Source organism: Rhinopithecus roxellana, chromosome 9, assembly GCF_007565055.1.
Source record: "Rhinopithecus roxellana isolate Shanxi Qingling chromosome 9, ASM756505v1, whole genome shotgun sequence".
Taxonomy (NCBI): Eukaryota; Metazoa; Chordata; class Mammalia; order Primates; family Cercopithecidae; genus Rhinopithecus; species Rhinopithecus roxellana.
This window is the reverse complement of record NC_044557.1, coordinates 128287960-128312820: the sequence shown is the minus strand read 5'-3', so window position 1 is coordinate 128312820 and position 24861 is coordinate 128287960. Positions and strand designations below refer to the sequence as shown.

The following is a 24861-nucleotide window of genomic DNA, read 5'->3' as shown; positions in this document are numbered from 1 at the left end:
CCAGAAGTATTTCTAGAGAACTCCACTGGGTTGGGTGCAGTGGCTCATGCCTGTAATCCCAACACTTTGGGAGGCCAAAGTGGGCAGATCATTTGAAGTTAGGAGGTTGAGAACAGCTTTGCCAACATGGTAAAACTCTGTGTCTACTAAAAATACAAAAATTAGCTGGATGTGGCAGCAGGTGCCTATAGTCCCAGCTACTCTGGAGGCTGAGACACGAGAATCACTTGAACCTGGAAGGCAGAGGTTGCAGTGAGCTGAGATTGTGCCACTGCACTCTAGCCTGGGCAACACAGCAGGACTCCATCAAAAAGAAAGGAAGGAAGGAAGGAAGGAAGGAAGGAAGAAGTAAGGAAGGAAGAAGGGAAGGAAGGAAGGAAGGGAGAGAGGGAAGAAAGAACAGGAAAGAAAGACGAGACAACGAAATAAGGAATTGCCTGAGGCGTAAGGAATGAAGGCCAGTCATGAAGGAAGGAAGGAAAGAAAGAAAGAAAGAAAGAAAGAAAGAAAGAAAGAAGACAAGAAGAAAGAAAGAAAGAAAGAAAGAAAGGAAGAAGAAGGAAGGAAATAAAGGAAGGAAGGAAAATGAGAAAACTCCACTGACATTATGGAAAATATTTTTAGTTTCCTAATGTGTTTGTGAATAATTATTTAGATTAAATGCCTTTCCTGTTCCTTCATTTCTTGAACTGTAGCAAGGTGCCCATTATCTATTGTCCTCTTGACTTCAAACCTGCTGTCATTTAAAATAAAACCTGAAAAACTGTTTTTCTTGTCCTTTATTCTGACTCTAATCTTGCCTCTCCTATACTCAGGGCTGGGATAAAAGCAGGATTTGCATGCATAATATGGACATTCACTCTTAGAAGGCATGTACTACCTGATCGATGATTTAATTATTTAACAAAGAAATTAATTTAACTGTGCTAAAATGTAGAGGGCAAGGAAATTGGCCTGAAAGAAAATACTTAAGATAGCAACAGAATCTGGTTTTAAAATAGAGGTTTTGTATTCCAGGATATTCCAGGGAACAAATAATGCTTAGAAGTGTGTTTATTACTGGTAACAGTCAGGCAGATGGGAGACAGGAAGAGTGATAGGGGCCTTCATGAACATGAATAGCAGGTGTTTCGGTGCAGCCCTGGATTGGAGAACTGTCAAAGGTCTGAACTATCAACCCAAAGGATGCTGCTATCCCACAGCCACACAGGTTTGGGGTAGCTCATTGCCCTGGGATGCTGCTTCCTCCAGACAGCACAGAGCTGGGGTCTTTTCACTCCCCTTGGTCCTCAAACTCCTTCAGTCCCTTTAGAGACATTGACCTATAGGAGGCTCATCGCCCTGAGGACCCTTGTGCTTCTCTGGAGCCTCTTGTAGAAAGTGCACCAGGTCGTAGCCTTGGAGCAACCTGGGACCGAGGACCCAGATGTAGGTGACCCCTTTGCAGGAATGAAAACTGCATTATGGGCTTCACGTAAGACAGCAGGTCAATGTGCTGTCTGTTGGGAGCTGTGGTCTCAGTGGTGTCGTCAACTAACTGTGGGATCGTTAGTGAATGACTTCACCTATCATAGTCTCTGCCTTTCGACTCTAAATTGGGAGCAATAGACTCTCTCCAAGGGGTGTTGGGTGCAAAAATTTGGTTTTACGGCCTGTGCATGTCAGTCTGAGAGCTTCGGCCTCAGAGACTAAACCAGATCTATTAGAGTTTGGGGTCTGCACTTCAGGGTGTGTGTGCACCTGTGCGTATGCTTGTATGTTTATATGTATGTATGCATGTGTGGTGAGGGGAGTGTGTTGCGAGGTGGAAACTGGGGATGTATGTGTTGTATGTGTGCATGTGCATGTCTCTGAGTCTGAGTGCCTGTGTGCAGGGAGAGGGGACTGTGTGATATAAATGACAGAGAGCATGAAAGGAAGAACCAGATCTTAAATGGCCGACAGGTGGCCAGTTATGATCTCTTTATTCTGCTCTAATAGGATCTGTGAGGTATGTTTTCCGTGCACAGACACAGTCCTCCTCTGGGCTGCTCTGATCTGATTTCCAGTACCCTGAAACCCAGCACTGTGCCCAGTACGCTGCTCCATCTTCCTCAAGGTCACCAGGTGAGGGGCACCTGCAGTTGCAGACCCACCTGTTGCCACTGGGCATCACTCTCGGACCTGCATCCTCAGCGACACCTGGTACAGGCTCAACTGTCCTTGTGCTTTGTTAATTGAGACCCAGATCAAGGCAAGATTCCATTTGAAAACCTGGAAATGAACAATTCAGTCTCTTTACCTTGTGCTTTATTTTCTCTCTATCTAAAAATGAGTTTTCACAGTAAGCTCAATGTATTTGGGCCATATAGTCTCCCCTTTTCTTTCCCTTATTTTTTTCTTTACTTGTTTTTCTTACCATTTTCTTTCTATTGTCCTGGTCATTTTCATAGAGATGTCGATGCTGCACTTTCTACCCTGAGGAGCTGGACCTCAGGGTAGAAAGGTCTACTTGTCCGGGTCACTCAGGGCCAGGAAAAAAACAGGATTTCCACCCATAGTATGGACAGTCACTCTTAGAAGGCATGTACTCCCCTGATGAATGAGTTAATTATTTAACATAGGAATTAACTTAACTGTGTTAAGAAAGTAGGGTGCAAGGGAATTGGCCGGGAAAAAAATAAGACAGCAACAGAATCTGGTTGTATAATAGAGGTTTTGTATTCCAGGATATTCCAGGGGACAAATGATGCTTAGACATGACCATATTTATTGCTGGTAACAGGCAAGCAGATGGGAGAGAGAGAGATGGGGGCCTTCGTGACCATGAGGACCTCTGGCTCCTCCTTGTGGGCACCTCCAGCCCAGTTTTGCACTAGTGGATGAACCTTCCTCACTTGTCCAGAGGCTGCTGGACACCAATTGGAAGAGCACAGCTGTGGGGGCATCCTATGTCACTCGTGTGCTGACTCTGAGATACCGAGCAAGTGACATAACTTCTCTGTGCCTCTGTTTCCACATTTTCTAAAGAGGAATAAGGGTAACAGTTATTATATAACAATAGCACCTACCTCACAGGACTGTCTGAGGAATAAAAAGGGTAAGGGCGTTGAAGTTCTCAGCTCTGTTCTTGGCACACATGTGGCAGCCATGCAGTGTGTCATTTTCAATGGCCTCTGAGGTCTTTCCAGTTCGACTCCAGTGTTCATATGCCCACCACCTGCTCATGGCTGCCTAGGCAGAGGGCTGAGCTGGTTCCTGTCTTAGTCTTGTGTAGATCTAACCCCCAAGGGCAGGACTCATTGGAGATGTATAATGTATAACGGTGGTGAGCTGTCTGTGGCAGGTGTGAGTGCTAATATTCTATACTGTGTAAATAACAGTTTCCTTTGTCACTTCATTATGTGACCATCAGTAGCAGAATGAAGAGATGTGAGTAAAAGCCTAGCATGGATTCTAAGATTTTTGACTTGGGATTGGAGGAGCTCATGTAGTTCACATAACTTTAGCACATCTTTATTATGAATAAAATGCCATAGTTCTTGGTTACATTGAGAATGATGCTGGCCGGGTGCGGTGGCTTACCCCTGTAATCCAACACTTTGGGAGGGTGAGGCGGGTGGATCATGAGGTCGAGAGATCGAGACCATCCAAACTAGAATTCCCCAGTTTTCCAGGCTGGGGTGCAAATTCTGACTAGGGCTGTCCTGTTCCCAGCAGCGCTGTAGGCTGCAAGGCCTGGGTTTAACAGCTACCCCACAAGCTATGTGTACATGAGATACCACGCAAGGCCAATCATGGAGAACACTGACATCTTGTCACTCAGGGCTTCTTCCCAGTGCTTCCATATTGACACAGATTATGGGGTCAGCTCACACCCACTTTTCCTTGGAGTCTTTCTCCACCATGGCCACGTTTGGTGATGGCACTTCCATATGGTCTTTGCCTGATGTAGTTGTTGTCTCTAATTTGAAGGCTTCTTCTTCTCATTTGCTGCCTCTGACTGCACCCTCGGAGGGTTCTGGAGCAATAATCCCTACTTCCTGCCAGGAGGAATAAGTGGGAAATATTAGCTAACCTTTAAAACCGGGAGCTTTTGCCAGAAGTTGCCTGTCAAATGGAGAGGTGTGATCTAGCAAAAGCCTCGTGGCCCTGGTGGGTGCCAGTGGGCCTGGGGCATCAGTCCTCAGAAGATCATAGTTTACTATCCATCCACAATCCGTTGTTCAGTAAATGTTTGATGTTGAGATGGTGGATGTCCTGTGATGGTGTGGGGAGGTCTCATTCTTGGAGAACATGTAAATGATGTTATCTCTGAGGGAAAAAGAAGCTAACTCTTCTGTGATCACCAAGGTGGGCAGCACAGTGAGTCTAGCCCAATTGTGATGAGGCGATGGTGGCCATCGGGTTGAGAATTAAAAAAGCGATGGCCCTTGGAAGGTTCTTGGTGCCTTGGGTGTCCATAGCACATCCAGAGACATTAATAACCATGACTTTAGGAGGCCACTGTGCTGCTTGAGGCAGCTGGTGGCTTGGGGATGATGAACTAAATGAGACTCCCTTAACCCACCCCAGTGTTGTGATGCCCTCAGGTGGGAGCCTCCATCTGAATCAATGGTAGGTGTGGTTCTAAAGGAGAAAATGAAGAAATGCCATGAAAAGAGAATACCTGCTCCACCTGGGGCATAAGGAACTACCTCTACTGGAAGACTACATGTACAGAAGCCCATAGCCAGGACTAGTGTGCTTTGTCCAGAGGCTCTGAGAGTTGTGATGGGCGGTAGTGAGGGCCTCCCCATGAAACTCAGAACCTGGGGCCCAGTCATGGCCTGGAGAGATCACCTGCTGGGCCAGCTACAGACTGTATCCTACTTGACCCCAAAGGATGCGAATGGCTTCTGAGTGATGATATTGGTGGGCCTCAGCAGAATGGACAAGTGGGGTATAGCTGTCACCAAAGATACGATGTCCCAGTACATAGAGGGTCTGCCACAAAGGGGCCGGCACACTAGTGGTGAGGATTTGGTTTTTAACTGCAAGGGGACTTTGTCAGCCCACTGAGGACCAATTGATGCCCAGAATCTTTACAACAGTGCTGGAGGGGCCATGAGTGTGTCCTGCAGAAACCTGGGCACTGTCCAGGAAGAGGGAGAGCGGGTGCAGCAGCCCTGCCGCAGATGTGTGGCCTGGCCCAGGTGGTGGTTTTACATGCAGCACCCAGAGCAATTTGGGGAGTTCAGGGAAAACTGAGACCCTCCAGCTGGCTCAGAGTCACTGGTGGCTGCTGTCGCTGGAGGAGTGGCCTTCTCTGCCCCAACCCAGTCTTGTGCTCTCCTTCCCTCCCATTCTTGGCTTCAGGACTGGGAACCATCTGCTGGGACACTGCTCTGTCTGCCTCATGGCCATGCTCCCATCCTTGCCTCCTCTGTAGACTGCGGTCAGGACTCGGCAGCCCAGAGCCCCAGCAGGGTCTCAGTCTGTGCTGAGGTCACACCCAGGCATCGTCTCCATCCTTCTCCAGGTGATTCTCAAACTCTCACACTCAAATTAGAACAGAGGGATTCTTCTCTGTGGTCCTTTTCACTTTTCTCTTTTGGCTGCACCAGAACCTTGGCAGAATTCTGTGGTTTAAACAAAAAAGGTGTTACGTCTAAAATTTTTTTACAGTACTTTCAATTCCATGTTGATCCATAGCCCCCAACCCCAGCCTGATTTTTCCACTGATTGCTGCCAGTATAGACAATCAGTGTCCACACTGTAGACACTATATGTAGATGCAACTGAAGCTGTTTTTTCAGACACATGCATTTGAATTTTCGGGAACATTGAAGTGACTCTAGACTCAATAAAAACCTTGACATCATCAGGCTGGGGCAAACATTCTGAGAAGTTGTTGGTGGGACTGTAGGTGTGAGAGGACAGAGGCTTCCAAGAGCAGCATGTATATTCTCACACACGCTTATGGTGTCTGATGACCCCAGCAGACAGTGTGTGTGTGGACCTTGGGCAGGGCCCTGGTGTTATGATTTTGACCCGGTAGGAAAGGGTAGTCATGAAACACAGCATGTGTGTTAGCGTGGCGCAGAGTGGGGGCTGCATGGAAGTGAGCTCTGAGGAGGACCCTCCACCTCCCAGCTCCTCAGACTGCATCGCCCTGTCCCTCCCCTCAGCCCTTTGTCCCCCATCCTGCAGGGAGGGTCCTGGTGCTGCCTGTGCCACACAGCCACTCCCGGGCCCGCAGATCCAGCTGGGATAAGCAGGAGCTCCGAGTCCCCAGCCCTTTGTCCACCTTTCCCAGCCACCTCTCACTAGCTGTCTATGTGTCTGGTGTTGACGTCAGTAGCAGATGTCTGCAGCAGGTTTATTTTACAAGAAACCATAAGGAAATAGTTCCTTGAGCTGTTTTAAAATATGGCCCCTAAATCCTTTTACTTTTTTCTATAGAAAGGAAGGTTCTGTTCTGTCCTATTAGGTCTAGGACCGGGTGACATTTTGACCGACAGACTACATGCAACTAGATGCCATGCTGTTTTCTGGAATTAGGCCCTAGTGAACTGGTGACTTTCACTTTCTCTGTGTTGGATGGTGCTGTGGCCTGATACATTTTTCCTCTGAAATTCGTATGTTGCAGTCTTAGACCCTAAGATGATAGCATTAAAAGAAGGGGCCATTTTGGAAGTGAGCAGGTCAGCACGGTGGGGTTCTCATGAATGGAATGAGTGTCCCTGTAGAAGAGGTCCCAGAGAGCTCCTTTATTCCTCCCACCAGATGAAGACACAGTGAAAAGATGTTTTATATGAACCAAAAGTCTGGTCCTCACCAGAGATTGAATCTGCTGCCCCCTTGATTTGTACTTCTCAGCCTCCACAGGTGGTTCTGAGTGGTGGCAGGAGTTAGGGTGTGGAGGGTTGGAACAAAGAAGATGAAGGGTCACTGTTGTCCACAGCTGTGTCTGGACTGATTAGATTGTTTTATTCAAGAATGGTGAATAATCCACTTGAAACACTCTTTCCTTCTGTGCAAGCTGTGGTCTCTCTGTCACTGGAAGAGTTCTTGGGGTGTTTTACCAGTACCACCCAATAAGAGTAGCCAAGGCTGGAACAGACATATTTTTATTCAAAAAACGTATTGTGGAAACGCAAAGTAGCACTACTAAATTTAAAGTAAAATAAAGACTCGGGGCTCACGCTGGAATTCTTCCCGGGGCTCTGGGGCTCACGCTGGAATCCTTTCTGGGGCTCTGGGGCTCACGTGGAATCCTTTCTGGGGCTTTGTGGTCATGTTCTCATAGGCTATTTGCAGGATATGTTGAACTAGTGTTCAAATTTCAATGGGTGCCTAGAGAAGGAAAAAGAAGAGAGACAGGAAGGGTCACATCATACCTCAGCAAGGTGTCAGCCTGGCCTCAGGGACACCGGGAGTGACCCTGTCCTCTTGGAGGAGAGGAGAAAGACAGGCTCAGGAAGGTACATACCCAAGGTGTGCTGTGCCTGGTGGGGAGGCTGCAGTTGGAGGCAGGACCACAGGGGGCGCTGTGGCCTTCCCAGCAAATGCTTTGAGCATCTCAGAGGGTGCTGAGCTCCTGGTTCATTCCCTTTCTTCAGACCTGGTTTCCTGCTCACTTGCTGATGTGCAGGACGTTCTGGGTATCAGAACCTCAGCGCCCTGCAGCACCAGCAGGGACGCAGATTACTTGGATAGCTTTTCCCTGACATCTGTTTTCCCGGTGCCCCTTTAAAACTGTATTTTCAGGTAGAATCAGGTCCTCTGCAGTTTGAAGGGAACCCAAGAGAGTGTTACCAGATGGAAGGTCTTGACTGTGAGTTGTCCAGATTCTTAGCGCATTGAACAAATAATTCAACAAAACGTACAAACAAAACAACAAAAGAACGAGGCAACGAAAGACAAACCAAAGCAACATGAGAACGCGGTAACCAAAGTACAGATTTATTGACACTCCACAGAGTGGGAGCCGGTTCAAACAAGTGGCTCAAAAGCCCCCCACCCCCATTTAGGGTTTTTATTAAGCTAAAAGAATTTGGTGTTCTGCCTAATCTTGCCTGGAACTGGCTGCACCTGGTTTTCTTTTCCTTATGCCTTAACCCTTGATTACCCTACTTCCTTATTCTCCTGTCTCAAGGGTGCATTTTTCAGAATGCAGTAGAGGAATCTGCATTTTGTTTGTGTGAAGACAACTTTATGAATGTGAAATCAAGATTTTCCCTGGCATGGGTGGAAAATATTGATGAGTCTGTTGCAGTGAGGTGCTCCTATGCTTTTTGTTGTACTCATTACAGGTTTGATTTTATTTTATTTTATTTTTTTATTTTTGATGGAGTTTCGCTCTTGTCACCCAGGCTGGAGTGCAACGGCATGCTTTTGGTCATGGCAATCTCCATTTCCCAGGTTCAAGCAATTCTCCTGCCTCAGCCTCGCAAGTAGCTGGGATTACATTTACATGCCATCATTGTCGGCTAATTTTTGTATTTTTAGTAGAGACGAGGTTTCACCATGTTGACTGGGCTGGTCTCGAACTCCTGACCTCAGGTGATCCACCCGCCTCGGCCTCCCAAAACTCTAGGATTACAGGCGTGAGCCACTACCCCTGGTCTGGAACCATTTCTTTGGTGCTGGGACTACAGACATGAGTCACCACACCCAGCCCATTACAGCTTTCTTAACTGTCCATTCCAATCTCAATTAAATGTTTTTCAATAGAGCTGTGACAACCCCAGGTCTTCAAAGCCAGATGTGTGATCTGGGTCTGCTCAATGAAACTCCAACACTTCAGGAAAGAACATGGTGGGTTTTTGTCCTAAGAAGTAGCGATGTTAGGATTGTGTAAACTGGAAGCTGACAATGATTGTTTTTCCTAAAACATGGGAGTTACCTTTGAGTGAATCCATTCGAAATGAGGCAGAGTGAAAAGACAGAGAAGTAGGAGGAGAAATCAGCAGCATAATTTGTGCTTGTTAATCAATTTGTGTCTGAAGCCAATGTTTGTCCTTGGTATTCTTAGAATTTGGAATTTATTTTGCCTAAAAAGCTGAATTTAGGATTCTGGTACTTGCATCCAAAAGAGTCCTGACTAAGAGATGCATTAAGCAGCAAACAGGTAGAAACACAGAGAACTTGCTACAAAGACTTTATTTGGAAGAAGAAAAGAAAGTTGGAGACAAGGTAAAGGAGTAAGAAAAGTTCTCTAGATCTCAAAGCAAATGATGAACACATTTTCCTCTGTGCTCCATGTTCAGAGGCAGCAGAAAAGACAGCAGATCCCACTATTGGTGCAGGTCCCATAGCGGTGTTTGGAAAAATGACAGCCTGATATTCTGCAAGGGCAAACCAAGCCCCTCATTCAGCCTGGAGACACAGAAAAAGCATCAGGCATTAGGATTGGGGTCAGAGGTGGTTGATAAGGAGGATCCCTGTGCGGTTACCTACTGGGCTGATTGCATTTATCACAGTGGCCACATCACAGCAGCAGCAAGATCGGCTCAATCAGTAGTTATCAATGTACACAGCAGTGCCGCTCACAGGCAGGTTAGAGGCTTATTCTCATTTGCTCACTTTTTTGTGATGCTGCTTCTTCACACACACAGTTGAATACACCCTTAGGTCCATTCCCGTTTGTGAAACTCCTCTAATGAACAAACAGAAATATGCTTCTTTCCAAGTGGGTTCTCAACCTTGATGCCAGAGAGACTCCCCAGTGTTTTCACATAGCATAAGATTACTAAATTTCACTGACTTTTCACAGAATCAGATATCGTTGGAGGATCACTGTCCATTGAATATCATCTGATTCTGTGTTTTCAGTATACACATGAGGAAACTGAGGCCTGGGGAGGCGATCACCTAAGAGAAAGAGCCAGCTGTTGAGTCTGATTCTAGAGGGGCCTGGTTTTTCCTCTCTAGACTTCTAGGTCTGCAATGCTGGCGGCCTAGACAGCTCTTGCCTGGAGTCGCTCAAGCCGGAGCCTGGAGGGACACCAGGAGAATATAGTGAGAAAGGTGAGGGTCCTCATGGCTGGGTTGACCTGGAGGAGGGAGAGCAGGAGTGGATGTGTGGGGAGTGAGGAGCCAGCCTGGATTTATAGGGCTGCTGGTTGAAGGCCTGAGACAGATGCTGCAGTGAGAGGAGGTGGAGCATATGATTGGGGAAGGGAAGGGCTGCCTTTGCCATCAAGATCCCTTTGATGCTCCTCTGTTCTCCCAGCTTTCATCATAGCAAGTCTGTTGATTGAGCATGTGTTCTGGGTCCAAGCCAATAGGGATGATTAGAACCATGATATAATTTCCTGTGTCTCGTCTGCTGGAACATTTACTTCATGTTCAAAGAAGAAAAGAAACAGTGCTCTTATTCAATAAGTTCAGGGAATAAATGCCTCTTATTTTCTGAAGATGAGCCCTGCTATTCTCTGGTGGTCTAGACCCAGAGGCCAGAGCCGGCCCTTCTCTCATTCACCCCACCCCACATCGAAGCCAGAGCATTTTCACTGAATTGCAATCTGTTTGTGCCAAGGGCTGTTTCTCCTTTTTCTCTTCAGTAGCTTTAGTATGTTTCTACCTTGAGATGTCCTCAGTCATCAGAGGGCGACCTAGCAGTGCCCACACTGTATTCCCAGGCAAGGAGAACCTGCCCTTACAGAAAGATGGGCCGGCAGCACTACAGCAGCACCTTAAGGACAGCAGGCGGCGCTCCTGCCCCTTATAAACTTACCCCGAGGGACCTGCATTGGTTCACTACTGAATAGCGGTATCCAGCAAATTCTTCTACTTTTTTTTTTTCGTTGCGGTTGTTGATGAGACGGTCCCCCAGATTGGAGTGCAATGGCGCGATCTCGGTACACTACAACCTCTGCCGCCCAGGTTCAAGCGGTTCTCTTGCCTGAGCCTCCTGAGTAGCTGGGATTACAGGCACACACCACCATGCTTGGCTAAATTTTGTATTTTTAGTAGAGATGGGGTTTCACTATGTTGGCCAGGCTGATCTCAAACTCCTGATCTCAGGTGATCCGCCCACCTCGGCCTCCCAAAGTGCTGGGATTACAGGCATGAGCCACCACGCCTGGCCTGGAGCCATTTCTTTGTTGGACACAGACCCACTCTGTCCTCACTTACATTTCCAGTGACTCACTGATCCCCTGTCAACTGTTCTTAGTTTAAATTCTTCCTTGGGGAGCAGGGGCAGTATGGGACTCAGGTGTGGTGCCAACCTCTGCCCTTAGTGACAGATTCAGAGTCGGCCATGGGACTTGGTCATTGGCTGGAACAATGGGAAGGAAGTAGGGATTTTCTCCAGGAGATCAGCTACGGAGGTCACAGAGAGATGACCATGATTCACATGACTGTCACCTGCGGAGAGAGCCCAAAGTAAGACCAAGAGAAATAAATGGGAAGCCAACAATGTAACTCATGCTTTGAGTCCTTAAATCAAGTATTTCCTGAAGCCAGAATTCCCCTTCAATTCAAAGATATAGGAGTCAAAACGTTAACTCAGCTTGTCATGGTTTGACGTTTGAATTCAAGACCCCACTAAGATATCTGAAAAACATCAAAAATACCAAACTCATAGAACCTGAGAAGCAAAGACGGTGTAGTTCACAAGGACAGGAGATGAGGGCAGATGACAGGTGTCCTGGGGGCAGCTTGGGCATCAGGCTCTCTGGTGATTCCCATGCATGGCCCCGGGGGAGAAGAGCCTTGTTGATGTTGATCAGCAGGGAAGGAGGGACAGCTACGAGAGAGGCTAGAAGGACAGAGGGTATCAGGGATGGGGACCTTCATAGTTGATGTTTAGAGCTGGAGGAATTCCAGGTGGTGGAAGGAGTCAGTGGGTGGCCATGGGTGGAGGGCTGGAGCAAAGAGGAAGTGGGGATCACTGTCATCCAGGAGGACAAAGCACTGAGAGGTTGGGAGAGTGATCTGCCAGGAAATATTAGAGTGAACTCTTTCCCTTAGTTTTTATTTTTATGAGTTATTTGGCTTTTCATGGCAAAGGAAGAAATACAGAACTTCAGAAAAGGAAACGAGTACTTTTCTCATCTCTTACCTTCTGTTTTTGTTTGTAAGTAGAGTTCAGAACAAACAGAGATACAGAAAAAACAACTCTATACTTTTCTTGTAAAAGAAAAATTTCAGCAAGACTTTCAAGAAATATCAAGAAAACGTTTATTGAAGACTGTTGCAATAGGAGTGAAAATGCTGTAACAGGAAGAGCCCTTGGACTCAACTTACCTCAAGCCAAAGACAGGAGAATTTAAGCCTTGGAGGGAGCTAGCAGGATGGTTCTGGAGGTCGTTAGGAGGGAAGCTGGCTAGTGTGATTGGGCCATCAGTGTTTGCTCATTTGTGCTTGTTGGAGTAAGGCTCCTATCCTCCCACAGAGACAGAGCTGCTGCCCTCTTGGGTAATTGCATTTATAGGGATGAGGCATCTGACATATTCATTATTCATTGTTCCACCACACGAGTTGTTCAAGGTAGAAAATCTTTTGTATGTCATCAGTGAACGTAGAGTGTTTGTGCATGTCAGTGAACAGTTCTGAGTGTTACTTGAGGCCGAGCAAATGGTCCTGGTTGTTTGGAGACCCTCACACCTCTCCCTGAATTCTCTGTCCTAGAGTTTGCAGCTGTGATTGCCCACCCCAGACTGCAGTAGCAGAAGCCACATGTGGTGCTCCCAGTGTGCCTTTATTCACAGAGGATCAGGGAGGCTCCATCCTCGTCTGACCCTTTCCCTTGAGTTGATGGATGCTTCTCAGCACATCAGCCTGAATTCTACTCCATCCTTCTGTCTTGCAACATCCATTCCTCTAAATTCAGTGGCGGTCTACCTGACCCTGCATATTTCTTGCCCTGATATTATTCTCTCCACCGAACATTGTACTCTACCCCTTCTTTTAATCTACCCATGTTTTAGGTACCTCTGTGTTTCACCATGAAGTCTTTTCTTGCACTGAATACCAAAATAGTCTATTTCTTTCTTCTAAACTCCTATTGCTTCATGAAGCCACATTTTCCCAAGGATATTTTTCTTTCAGCCTTCAATATTTTTAAATGGCTTTTTTTCCCATGCTGTCACAGAAACTTGATATATGGACTTCATTGCTGCAGTAGTTTTCATTTTTTCCTATGCTGTTTAGTAATAATAATCTCATTTTATATCTTGTGATATTGAATATAATTAATTTTATCATAATTAATTTTTTGATCTCTTATGATGTGCTCGGCAGTCATCTGAACACTGTGTCCAGTAATGAGCAAAACATGCATCTTCCCTTCTAGAGTGGGGAGGAAAATGTTACAGAGAGTAAGTGGAGTGAACAGAATGTGAGACCGTTACAATTCTACAGTTTAAAATAAAGAGAACAAGTGGGATGGAGATTGCTCAGGAAAGTTGCTGCAATTTAAAACTGAGAAATCAGGAAAGATGTCAGTGACAAAGTGAAATTTTAGGAGAGACCCCAAGTCTGGGAAATGAGCCAGGTGTACTTCTGGGAGAAATGCAGATGCCCTCTGGATAGAGTCAGCCTGACCCAGCCCCCAATTTGGAACAATATGGAACGTTAGTTCAGGGACCTCAGGACTTGAAGCAGTGGTGGTTACTAGAAACCAAGGGAGGCTCCTGGCCTTCACAATCTGAAGTTCTGTGTGTTTCCTTCACCATCTAAACAAGGGGATGGGTGGGATCATTTGTCTGTCAGAATGCCTGTGTCCTCCCTGGAATCTGTGTTGGGTTCCCCGGCCGTGCAGTGTTTCAGTGAGGTGCCTGGACACCTGAACTGCCTCTTCAGACAGACAGAGCCCCAGTCTGGGGCTGAGACTTCCTCAGAATCTCATGGGGTGGACGTGGGAAACACCTGCTCCCTTCTCCTGGGCTCTGGGCATTTGCGATTGGTGTTGGTGGTCACAGCAGTGTCTGGCCCTTGAGATGTTTTGGTCAAGAATGGTGAAAACCCACTTGAAATGCTGTCCCTTTCTTTGAAGTCTTCAATCTGTCTGTCCCACTCAAACTCCTTGTGTCATTTTACCAGTGACCACCTAAGAGTAGGTGTGGCTTGAATATAGGTTTTGTTATATTCTGTTTCTAATTTCATTTGTTTCAAGCAATCTTTAAATTTCCTTCTTATTTTTTTATTGATCCATTGGTCATTCAGGAACATGTTGTTTAATTCCGTGTGTCTGTACAGTTCCCCTTATCATTGATTTCAAATTGTATTCCACTGTGGTCAGAATACTACTTGATATAATTTTGACACAGTTAATGCAATTTTGACTTAAAAAATTGTTGAGAGTTGTTTTGTGGACTAACATACGATCTGTTCTGGAGAATGTTCCATGTGCTGTGAGAAGAATATATTCTGCATCAGTTGGATGAAATATTCTGTAAATGTCAGTTAGGTCCATTTGGGCTAGAGTGTAATTTAACTCTGATGTTTGGTTTTGTTCATTTTTTGTTTAAATGATCAGTTCTCTACTGAAAGTAAGTTGTTGGAGTTTCCTACTATAATTATATTGCAGCTTATCTCTTTAGATCCATTAATATTTGCATTTGAATGCTCTTTGAATTTTTATATCCCTTTGCTAAATTGACCCCTATGTGATTATGTAATGACCTTGTTTGCTTCTTTTTGTAATTTTTGACTCAAATTTTATTTTGTCTGATAGAAATACGGCTACATTTGCTCTCTTTTGGTTTCCATTTGCATGGAATATCTTCTTTCATCCCTTCACTTTCAATCTATATGTGTCTCTACAGATGAAGTAATTTTCTTGTAGGGAACATATAGGTGGATCTTGATTTTCAATCCATTCAGCCAACGTATGTCTATAAACTGAAGAATTTAATTTATATTTAATGTTATTATTGATAGGTAAGATCTTTCTATTGCAATTTTATTACTTGTTTTCTGGTTGTTTTGTAACTCATCTCTTCCTATTCTTCCTTCTTTTATTACTTTCCTCCTTAGTGGTTAAATGATTTTCTCTGGTAGTGCTTTAATTCTTTGCTTTTAAAAAAATGTGTGCGTGCCCGGGCACGGTGGTTCACGCCTGTAATCCCAGCACTTTGGGAGACCGAGGTGGATGGATCATGAGGTCAGGAGATTGAGACCATCCTGGTTAACACGGTGTTACCTCGTCTCTACTAAAAATACAAAAGTCAGCCGGAAGTGGTGGCGGACACCTGTTGTTCCAGCTACTTGGGAGGCTGAGGCAGGAGAATGGCCAGAACTGGGGAGGTGGAGATTTCAGTGAGCTGAGATCATGCCGCTGCACTCCAGCCTGGGTGGCAGAGTGAGACTCTGTCTCAAAAAACAAAAAAAAAAAGGTGTATGCATTATAGGTTTTTGCCCTGGGGTTACTATGAAGATTATAAAATGTTTATAAGAAGTTATTTTGAACAAATGACAACTTAACTTTGATCACAAAGAAAGTAGAAGAAACTAACAAAGAGAGAAAAAACTAAAAATACTCTATACTTTAACTGCCTCCCCCTCAACATTTAGCCTTTTTTTGGTCTCAATGTATGTCTTTTTATATTGCCTATCTCTTAACAAATTGTTTTACTGTTTTTGATAGATTTGCCTTTAAGTATTCTTACTAGAGATATGAGAGATCTACATACCACAATTATAGTATTAGAATATTCTAAAATTGTGTGTATACTTACTTTTACCAATTAGTTTTATACCTTCAGATATTTTCTTATTGCATGTTCGTACCCTTTTCTTAAAGACTAAAGAATTACCTTCTATAGTTTTGTATTAAGACAGACAGGTCTAGTAATGAATTTTCTTAGTTTTTGTTTGTCAGGCACACTTTTATTTCTACTCAATATATGAAAGATAGCTTTGCTGGGTACAGTATTGTTGGTGGGAAGATTTTCCCTCAACCTGCCCCCCAGCACTTTGAGCATATCATCCATCTCCTTGTTGGTCTCTAGGATTTCCACTGAGAAGTTTGTAGCCAGATGAATTGGAGTCACTTTACGTGTAATTTGCTTGTTTCTTCTTGCTGCTTTTAGAATCCTCTCTTTGTCCTTTGAGAGTTTAATGACTATATGCCTTATGATAGTCTTATTTGTGTTGAATCTGTTTGATGATCTTTGACCTTCCTGTACCTAGATATTTATATCTTTCTGTATATTTGGAAAGTTTTCTATTATTATTTATTTAAGTTTTGTAGCCCTTGCCCTCTCTCAACTCCCTTTTGAAGGTCAATGACTTTTAGGTTTGCTCTTTTGAGGTACTTTCTGTATTTAATTGGTTTTCTTCATTCTTTTCCCTTTTTTTCTGCTCTTACATTGTATTTCAACTAACCTGCATTGAGCTTACTGAATTTTTTTTACTTGATCAATTCTGTTCTTGAGAGTTTTCTGCCAGGGAGTTTATTTCTCAGTTCCAGGGCTTCTGTTTGATTTTTAGAAAACTATTTTGATCGGCCGGGCGCGGTGGCTCAAGCCTGTAATCCCAGCACTTTGGGAGGCCGAGACGGGCGGATCACGAGGTCAGGAGATGGAGACCATCCTGGCTAACACGGTGAAACCCCGTCTCTACTAAAAATAAAAAAAAAAAACTAGCCGGGCGAGGTGGCGGGCGCCTGTAGTCCCAGCTACTCCGGAGGCTGAGGCAGGAGAATGGCGTAAACTCGCGGGCAGAGCTTGCAGTGAGCTGAGATCCGGCCACTGCACTCCAGCCCAGGCGACAGAGCAAGACTCCGTCTCAAAAAAAAAAAAAAAAAAAAAGAAAACTATTTTGATCTCCTTGCTAAATTTTTCTGATACATTTCTGAATATCTTTTCTGTGTCATCACAAAGTTTGCTGAGTTTCCTAAAAGCTGCTGTTTTGAATTAGTGAACGTTGCCATGTTCTTAAGGTTGGTCACAGGCTCCTTTGTCCATCGGGGGAGGTCTTCTTTTTCTGTTTACTATTGTTTCTTATGCAACATCAGGTATACCGAAGACTAAAGGATGGGTTTCCATGTAGCAGGCCTCCATTTCTTCATCTCTGAAATCTAGATAATTGTCTCTCTCCTACCTCATGTGCAGTAGGGAAAGGAATTGGTGTGATGCCTAACACAATGGCAGCAATGAATGGATATTAACCAATATTGCCATATTTCCTTCATCCTAAGATGGTAGCTGTCATATATATATATATACACATATATATATATACGTATATATATATATACATATATATATATACGTATATATATATATATATTTTGTATAACTAGATATCTAAGACTGGGTAACTTATAAAGAAAATACACTTTTTTCTTACAACTCTGAAGGGTGGTAAGTCTGAGGTTTAGAGGCTGCATCTGGTGAGGGCCTTCTTGCTGATTAGGATTCTCTGCAGTCCTCACTGGTACAGGGCGTCACATTGTGAGGCGGGACACTTTGAGAGGAACTGGCTTTTACAACAGACTCACAGCAGACTCACTCTTGTGACACTCTACTAACATGTTAATTCCTGAATGGGTTAATCCATTTGGGGGCAAAGAGGCCTCAAAACCCCATCACCTCTTAAAGACCCCATGTTTTAATAGTGTTATATTGAGGATTCAGTTTCAACATGAACTTTTGGAGGACATACTCAAATTATAGTAATACCAATTACATAATTATAGAAGATTATCAAAATAAATCAAAGCACAACTACTATCTGATTACTTTTACACATAGATGTAAGATGCATCAAAAGTTTTAGAAGCAAGGCTGGGTGTGGGGTCTCAAACCTGTAATCCCAGCAGTTTGGGAGGCCAAGGTGAGTGTATCACCTGAGATTGGGAGTTTGATACCAGCCTGGACAACATGGTGAAACCCTGTTACTGCTAAAAGTTTAAAAAAATTATCTGGGTGTGGTTGTATATGCCTGTAGTCCCAGCTACTTGGGAGGCTGAGGCATGAGAATCGCTTTAACCTGAGAGGCAGAGGTTGGAGTCGGCTGAGATCACATCACTGTACTCCAGCCTGGGTAACAGAGTGAGACTTGGTCTTCCAAAAAAAAGAACAAAACAAACAAACAAACAATAAAACAGTTTCAAGCAGTTAATCTATGAAAAACATGATATAGAATATGATAGAACTAGGATATTGTTGAAGTCCTTCTAAAGAACTGGAACAAGATTGAAATACAGAGACTTAGAAGATTGCTCAGTAAAACTGAAGGTCCAGTGTGATGGTTAATTTTATGTGTCAACTTGCCTGGTTTGCAGTGGAGCAGATATTTGGTGAAACATGATTCTGGGTATTTATGTAAGGGTGTCTTATTGGATGTGATTAACATTTAAGTTGGTGGGCTTTCTGTGAAGTAGATTGTCTTGTTTAATGTAGGTGGTCCTCATCCAATCCGCTGAAGGCTTGAAAAGGGAAAAGGTTGACCTTACCTGGGCAGGAAAGAATTCTGCCGGCAGACAGGCTCCAGACTTGAACTGCAAGTGTGACTCTTCCCTGGGCCTCCAGCTTGATGGGCCATCCTGGAGATTTTTAATTTGCTAGCTCCTTAGTCACATGAGGCATTTACTTGAAAACAATCTCCCTATACATACACATTATTTTGGTTCTGTTTCTCTGGAGATCCCTGACCACGACATAGAGTTTAGGTAGACACTTGATTTGTGTGGTCACCTGAATTTTCTGCAGCAGAGAACAGGAAGATCTGCAGTTAGACTGACTGGGGTTGGGACATGAGAATGAGGATGTGTGGGATGCCAAGATGAGAAGAGACAGGGTTTGCATCTCTCTCCTGCTTATATATGCAGGACATGACTGAAATGAGAGTCAAGTGCCTTTTATCAGACCTTTTTGTTTAGGTCCATGCTGAGCCAAGAATTTTCATTAATAGTTAGAAAAAGGGTCCCATTGCCTGAAGGAAGGGTGAGGAACATCTCCTGTTTATCTTGGTTTTTGCATAACCTGCTCTTCTCCTGACCAGAGACTTGATGCTCAATGTAACAGCTTTGGGCTGTAGGAAACATTTATTTGGTTTCTTACTGTAGGTTTTACTCATAGTAGAGAGTAGGGTATACTTCCCCATGACCTTAGAGTCCTACTCCATGGAAGTTATTCATATCCCCTGATCACTGTGCTAATAGAAGACAAGAGTCTTAGCTTCAAGGGAAAATGGACATTGAAGAGATCTGCCTGGAAAACCTAGAGTTGTTTACACTGTAGCTGCTCTGAATGGAGCAGTGGAGCCTCTAACAAACCCCCATTTTGTAGCTGATGTTTACATAAAGGCTGAAGAGGAACAGGATATACTATTCAAGATTCTTATAAAAACAGAACCCATTGTCCCAGCACAGTGACTCATGCCTGTAATCCCAGCACTTTGGGAGGCCAAGGTGGGGAGATCATTCAAGGTTGGGAGTTCGAGACCAGCCTGGCCAACATGGTGAAACTCCGTCTCTAATAAAAATACAAAAATGAGCTGGGCGCAGTGGCACTTGCCTGTAATCCTAGCTACTCGGGAGGGTGAGGCAGAAGAATCACTTGAACCTGGGAGGTGGAGGTTGCAGTGAGCCTAGATCATGCCACTGCACTCCAGCCTGGGCGACAGAGGAAGACTCCATCTCAAACAAAACAAAACAAAACAAAACAAAACACCCAAAAAACAAAAAGCAGAACACATCAAAAAGAAAGGGCAGAGACCAAACAACCAGTCAATTCTGGCTGTGAGTAAAGCAGTTAAATAGAGGAGCATCACGGTGACTTTTAGTCAACCAGGTGAGACTTGGAAAATGCTTCCCTTTCACCCTACACACCAACCTGACCTAAGTTCACAGAGTTTGTAGAGTGACTTTATCTTCCTAAAAGATGTACTTGTATTCGGCATCTGAGGTCTCTCCACAGCCCATTCTGGTTCCTGCTGCCAGAGAGCCTCGCCTCTTGGGTGGTGCATGAGAATGCTCGCCCTCCTCTATCTTGCTCTCTTGCTGGCCCTCCAGTTCCAGGACCAGGTGTGACAGCAAGAGTGGAAGAGAGTCCTGCTGAGAAGGGTTGCTGAGGCAGAGAACCAGCCCCCACCACCTATCTCCCTGTAAAGTGGAGAGCTCTCACGAAGGACCATCAGATGAGGAAAGGCAGCACCAGCCTGCACTAGCTTGGTAGGTTCTTTAGTATTGGAAGGACTTTTGTGCACAGAGAAAATTCTCATCACTATTTACACTAAGTTTAAAGTAGTTCTTGAGTATTAAATATTGATACAACGGTGGTTATTTAAATTCCCTTCATCTACATTGATGTCATACATTTAGTATGCCTGGTTGTTTTTAAACACATCTAACACCTTAAAGAATAAATAAGCATATTCCTGAACGATGATCACAAACTTATTTGTTCATTTTACCAAAAGTGATATAGAAGGGCCCATGTCATGGATTTGATGTCTTTTCTTATTTGTTTTGATTTTACTCCTTCCTATGTTTTTCTTGATCTTCCGAGACCCCAGATGACTAAACGAGGTTGCAAGTCTAGGGTCAAATAGCTGACCCTTGATCAGGAACCAGTGCTTTGTATGTGTCTAAGATGAATCGAAGTCAGACTACTTGTTATTTGTTATCAGGTTGAGACTCTTTTTGTTGTAATAAAAATGTCTGTTTGGTTTTTTTTTGTCATGTCATGCCACTGACCAAGCCCTGTCTTTTATATAAATTTTAATTTTAAAAACTTGCCCTTCTCACATATATGTTGTTCTTAAGTTTTTGAACAACTGTATGACCAATTGTCTTATCATTACGATTATTGACTTGGTTCATTGGCATAATTAAAAACATATTAACATATATTTTCTCACTAGCATTTTACTAAAATGAGTATAGCTTCATTATAATTAATAGAATTCATATGTTTGAAGGGATGGAGAGTTGAGACCAACTCCTTCATTAAACATTGGTCTAATTAACCTTTTGGAGACCAGTAAGGGACCATTTGTCTCCTTGATTATTGGGCCTCATCCTCTATGGTCACTAGCTTCTGAGCTCTTCTTCTATCTGGTTATTAATTGAATCACTGATGCTCATCAGTCTTTCCTGTTTTTGGCACAATTTTATCTTTTTCCTTGTCAAACTTTATTTTATTCTATCTTGTTGATACAGTTATGTATCACTTACCAAAACAGAGTGAAATAAAGCTTAGTGTATAACATATGTATTTAACACATCTGCTTAAAATTTCAAATATTATGTATAGCAATGCTTTCCCACTTTTTAAAATTAAAGGACAAGTAAACATAACGCACCAGATCTATCTTTCCTTTGAGCAACAACCACTTTTTGCCTCTCATTGTAAAGTTCTATTGTTTGAGAATCATTAGGAATGCATTGAACTTTTAAGTTTCAAACTATTCCAATTAACACTTATATCCTGTCAGGCAATGTGGCTCAAGCATGAAATCCTAGCACTTTGGGAGGCTGAGGAGGGCAGATCACTTAAGCTCCGGAGTTCGATACCAATCTGGGCAACATGGTGAAACCCTGTGTCTCTAAACAGTACAAACCATTAGCAGGGTGTGGTGGCACATTCCTGTAGTCCCAGCTACTCAAGAGGCTGACATGGGAGGATCATTTGAGCACAGGAGTTTAAGGCTACAGTAAGCAGAGATTGCACCACTGTACTCCACCTTGGGTGTCTAAGTGAGACACTGTCTCAAACAACAACAACAACAACAAACCCAATTTATTCATTTTTGCTATTTTGTTATTGCTCTATGATGCTCAAATTGTGCATCATTGGAATGCAAAGACCAGTTAATTTAATGTAGATCAGAATTCTCTATAGAAAGGAACCATACAATCCATCATATAAAAAAGCAAAAGGGAAAAAAAGGAAAAAGAAAATTTAAACAGTCAAACACACTAAGTTTAATGCTTGAACTTTATTTTGGAGAGAAAAATTTAGAAAGACACAAGGTACAGACGGTGAAATGTTTTTCTTTCTTCAGGACCTTGGATTGAATCTTGCACTGCTTTGGTTTCTATCTAGGAAGCTCTGCGACAGCAGCGTTTGAACCATGGGCCGCAGTTCCCGGACTGGGATTCAAGCCGCCAACAACGGCGTCGGCAATGGCAGCGGAGTATTGCCTGAGAACCTGTGGAAAGAAGAGAGGGTCAGGCACAGCGAGGGAGGTGGGGAAAAGGACAGGCAGAGCCAGACTAACTGAGATAGTCTAAATAAGAGACACTGTATCAGTCATGTTAGGATGGAGAAAATTCATGTCTTTGTCATAAATGACAAGAAATCGTACTAGCTATGTGTTAGTCATGCAAGATCATAGCTCTTTCTCCATCTGAGTCTATCCAGGACATGTTTATTACCTGCTCCGTGGGAAAACAATATCCCTCTCAACATCAGGGTTACCTACTCTTCATTCTGCTTAGTCCATACCCCTAATCTTGACCTCCATGTATGATCTCCATGTCCTAACAAGGCTCCCTAATGCAACCGGATCCGTTTCTGAGATGCTGCATTGCGCATGCTCATGTCATGGACTCGAATACTTTGGTGCTTAAGGAGTCTTTAAAAACCTTCCAAATTCAAATTCTTCCTTCCCTCTCTCTCTCTTTTTTCTTAAACATTTTACTTATTTACTTATTTTAATTGACAAATAATTATTGTGTATATGTATAAGATGCAATATGATGTTTGGATCTAAGTATGTATTGCAGAAAGATTTAATTGAGCCTATTAGCCTACATTGCAACACACCCATAGGTACCTCTCTAGGTTCTAAAAGCTTTACCAATGGACAAAGTAAAATATTCTCTCTATAACTAAGTCTACCCATTCAGACCTAGAAACAATTAGTCAGTGTAGCTCTTTCTATCTTAAAAGTAGCAAATTTCACAGAAATATCTTGAAACTAAAAGTCGTAGAAGAAAGAAAATCTTTTAGATGTGTTCGGTTCTCACTGATTAACTTAGAGATGAGAAAATCAAGGTCCAGGAAGATTAAGTAAAGTCACTCAAGTGAGGTAGACTTTTCCACACTTGACGCCAGAGCCTGTCTCTATTTTGCAGATCTGCAACATTGATGTCTCCTACCTGAGGCTCTAAGAGTTGAGAGTCCATTTTCTTCAAAGGAGACAGCAAGGTCCTGGTCTTCTTCCCCAGGCTGCTCCTGGGTTGCAGTGTCATCAGCTGTTTCCTGGAGTGATTCAGCCTGGGCCTGCAGGGCCACCAGGAGAATGGCAGCAAGGATGGCGAGGGTCCTCATGGCTGGGGTCACCTGGAGGAGGGAGAGCAGGTGTGGATGTGTGGAGAGTGAGGAGTGAGCCTGGATTTATAGCTCTGCTGGGAGAAGGCCTGAGACAGAGGCTACAGTGAGAGGAGGTGGGCATGTGATTGGGAGGGAAGGGCTGCCTTTGCCCTCAAGATCCCTTTGATGCTCCTCTTTCTCCCGGCTTTCATCACAGAGTGAGTCTGTATGCTTAATGCCTCTTCTTGATCCAAGCTGTTAATGATGATAAGGACATTACTGTCCTGTTTCCCATCTGCTTGAGTATTTACTTTTATATATTCAGAGAAGAAAAACAACAGTGCTTTCATTCAATAAATTTGGGGATCAAATGCCTCTTGTTTTCCGAAGATGATCCCTGGTACTCTCTGGATGACTCTCTGGGGTCAGACCTGGGTCCCAGTGGAGTAGAGAGTTAATCCATTGCAGGATTCAAGGATATTACTAACCTCATGTAGGAGACTTTTGAGATCTTGAGGTGAGTAGTCTCCTGCCGGGGCCAGTGTGGACAGGACAATGACCTTATCAGCTATAGGGGAAATGAGTTCAGTAGAATAGTAGGCCAAGTTTATCAGATGAAAATCAAAATTCAGATTTAGTTCAAGAAGTTGGTGTGATGTGAATGCATCCTATACAATGTGTAGCAGGTACTTCTCTCCACTTGGAGGAATATCAAAGTAATTTAGGTGCCTACAACCCCTTTCTGAGATCTTTTATTTTATTTTTATTTTTTAGTTGTAGAAAATTTTAAATCATACACAAGGAACAGCATTCAAACGGTAGAAGAAGTAATGAGCTCTCATTTCTACCCCCAGGCCTTCAATTCTGACCCAGGAAACCATCACAATTAACAGTTATTCATAGTATTCTGCACTTTGCTTTTATCACCTGTGTCTGGGCACTTTGTGTATCTAAACACATAGAATGCTGTTATAATTTTTAAGAGGCTTATACTATCCTAGGGTTTGTATATGCCATCACTTATTTTTTTCTATTGATAAAATACAATGAAATTATTACAATTTGGTTATTCTTAAACTTTTGCAGTAATAAGTAAAGTTACAGTGATTATCTTGTATATATGTCCTCTTATCCATATGGAGAAACTTATAGAAATAGAATTGCTGTGTGAAAGAATGCATCTTAAGCCAGTATAGTGCACATGCATGTAGTTCTAGCTATTTGAGAGGCTGAGGTGGGAGGATCATCGGAGACCAGGAGTTCGATACCAGCCTGACAACATAGTGAGACCCCTTTCTCTTAAAAACAAAAAAAGAGACAGTATCTTACACATTTTTAAGATATTACTGTGTATTTCTATAATATGACCATATTTGATACACATCCTTTGCTGCTCAGTGGGCCCTTGGAGAGCCTCTACATTTGAATTCCTCATTTAAGTTTTGTTCAAATTTGTTTATTTTTAATTGAAAAATATTTTTTGTATATATATGTAGGGTATGATGTGATGTTTGGATTGATAATCATATGGCAGAAGCACTTCAGCTAATGAGGTTAGCCATCACCTCAGCAACTTAATTTATTGTATTTTATTTTTTTATTATACTTTAAGTTCTAGGGTACATGTGCATAACGTGCAGGTTTGTTACATATGTATACTTGTGCCATGTTGGTGTGC

The 24861-nt window shown here is 43.4% G+C and overlaps 1 protein-coding gene across 2 annotated transcripts in view; it reads right to left on the bottom strand.

The window, feature by feature from the left end:
* LOC104666848 (neutrophil defensin 4-like) overlaps positions 1–23237 on the bottom strand; it is a 29359-nt gene extending 6122 nt beyond the window's left edge. The window contains exons 1-2 of one of the 2 annotated variants that reach the window (XM_010368980.2): positions 23030–23237; positions 21968–22077 (exon numbers count right to left, since the gene is read on the bottom strand). In XM_010368980.2, the coding sequence (XP_010367282.1) occupies positions 21968–22077; positions 23030–23201 (282 nt within the window). In that variant the 5' untranslated portion in view covers positions 23202–23237. Of the gene's footprint in view, positions 1–21967; positions 22078–23029 lie in introns of those variants that run through there. The other variant, XM_030937922.1, reaches the window with a different exon arrangement.
* Between the last annotated feature and the right edge of the window lie 1624 nt (positions 23238–24861).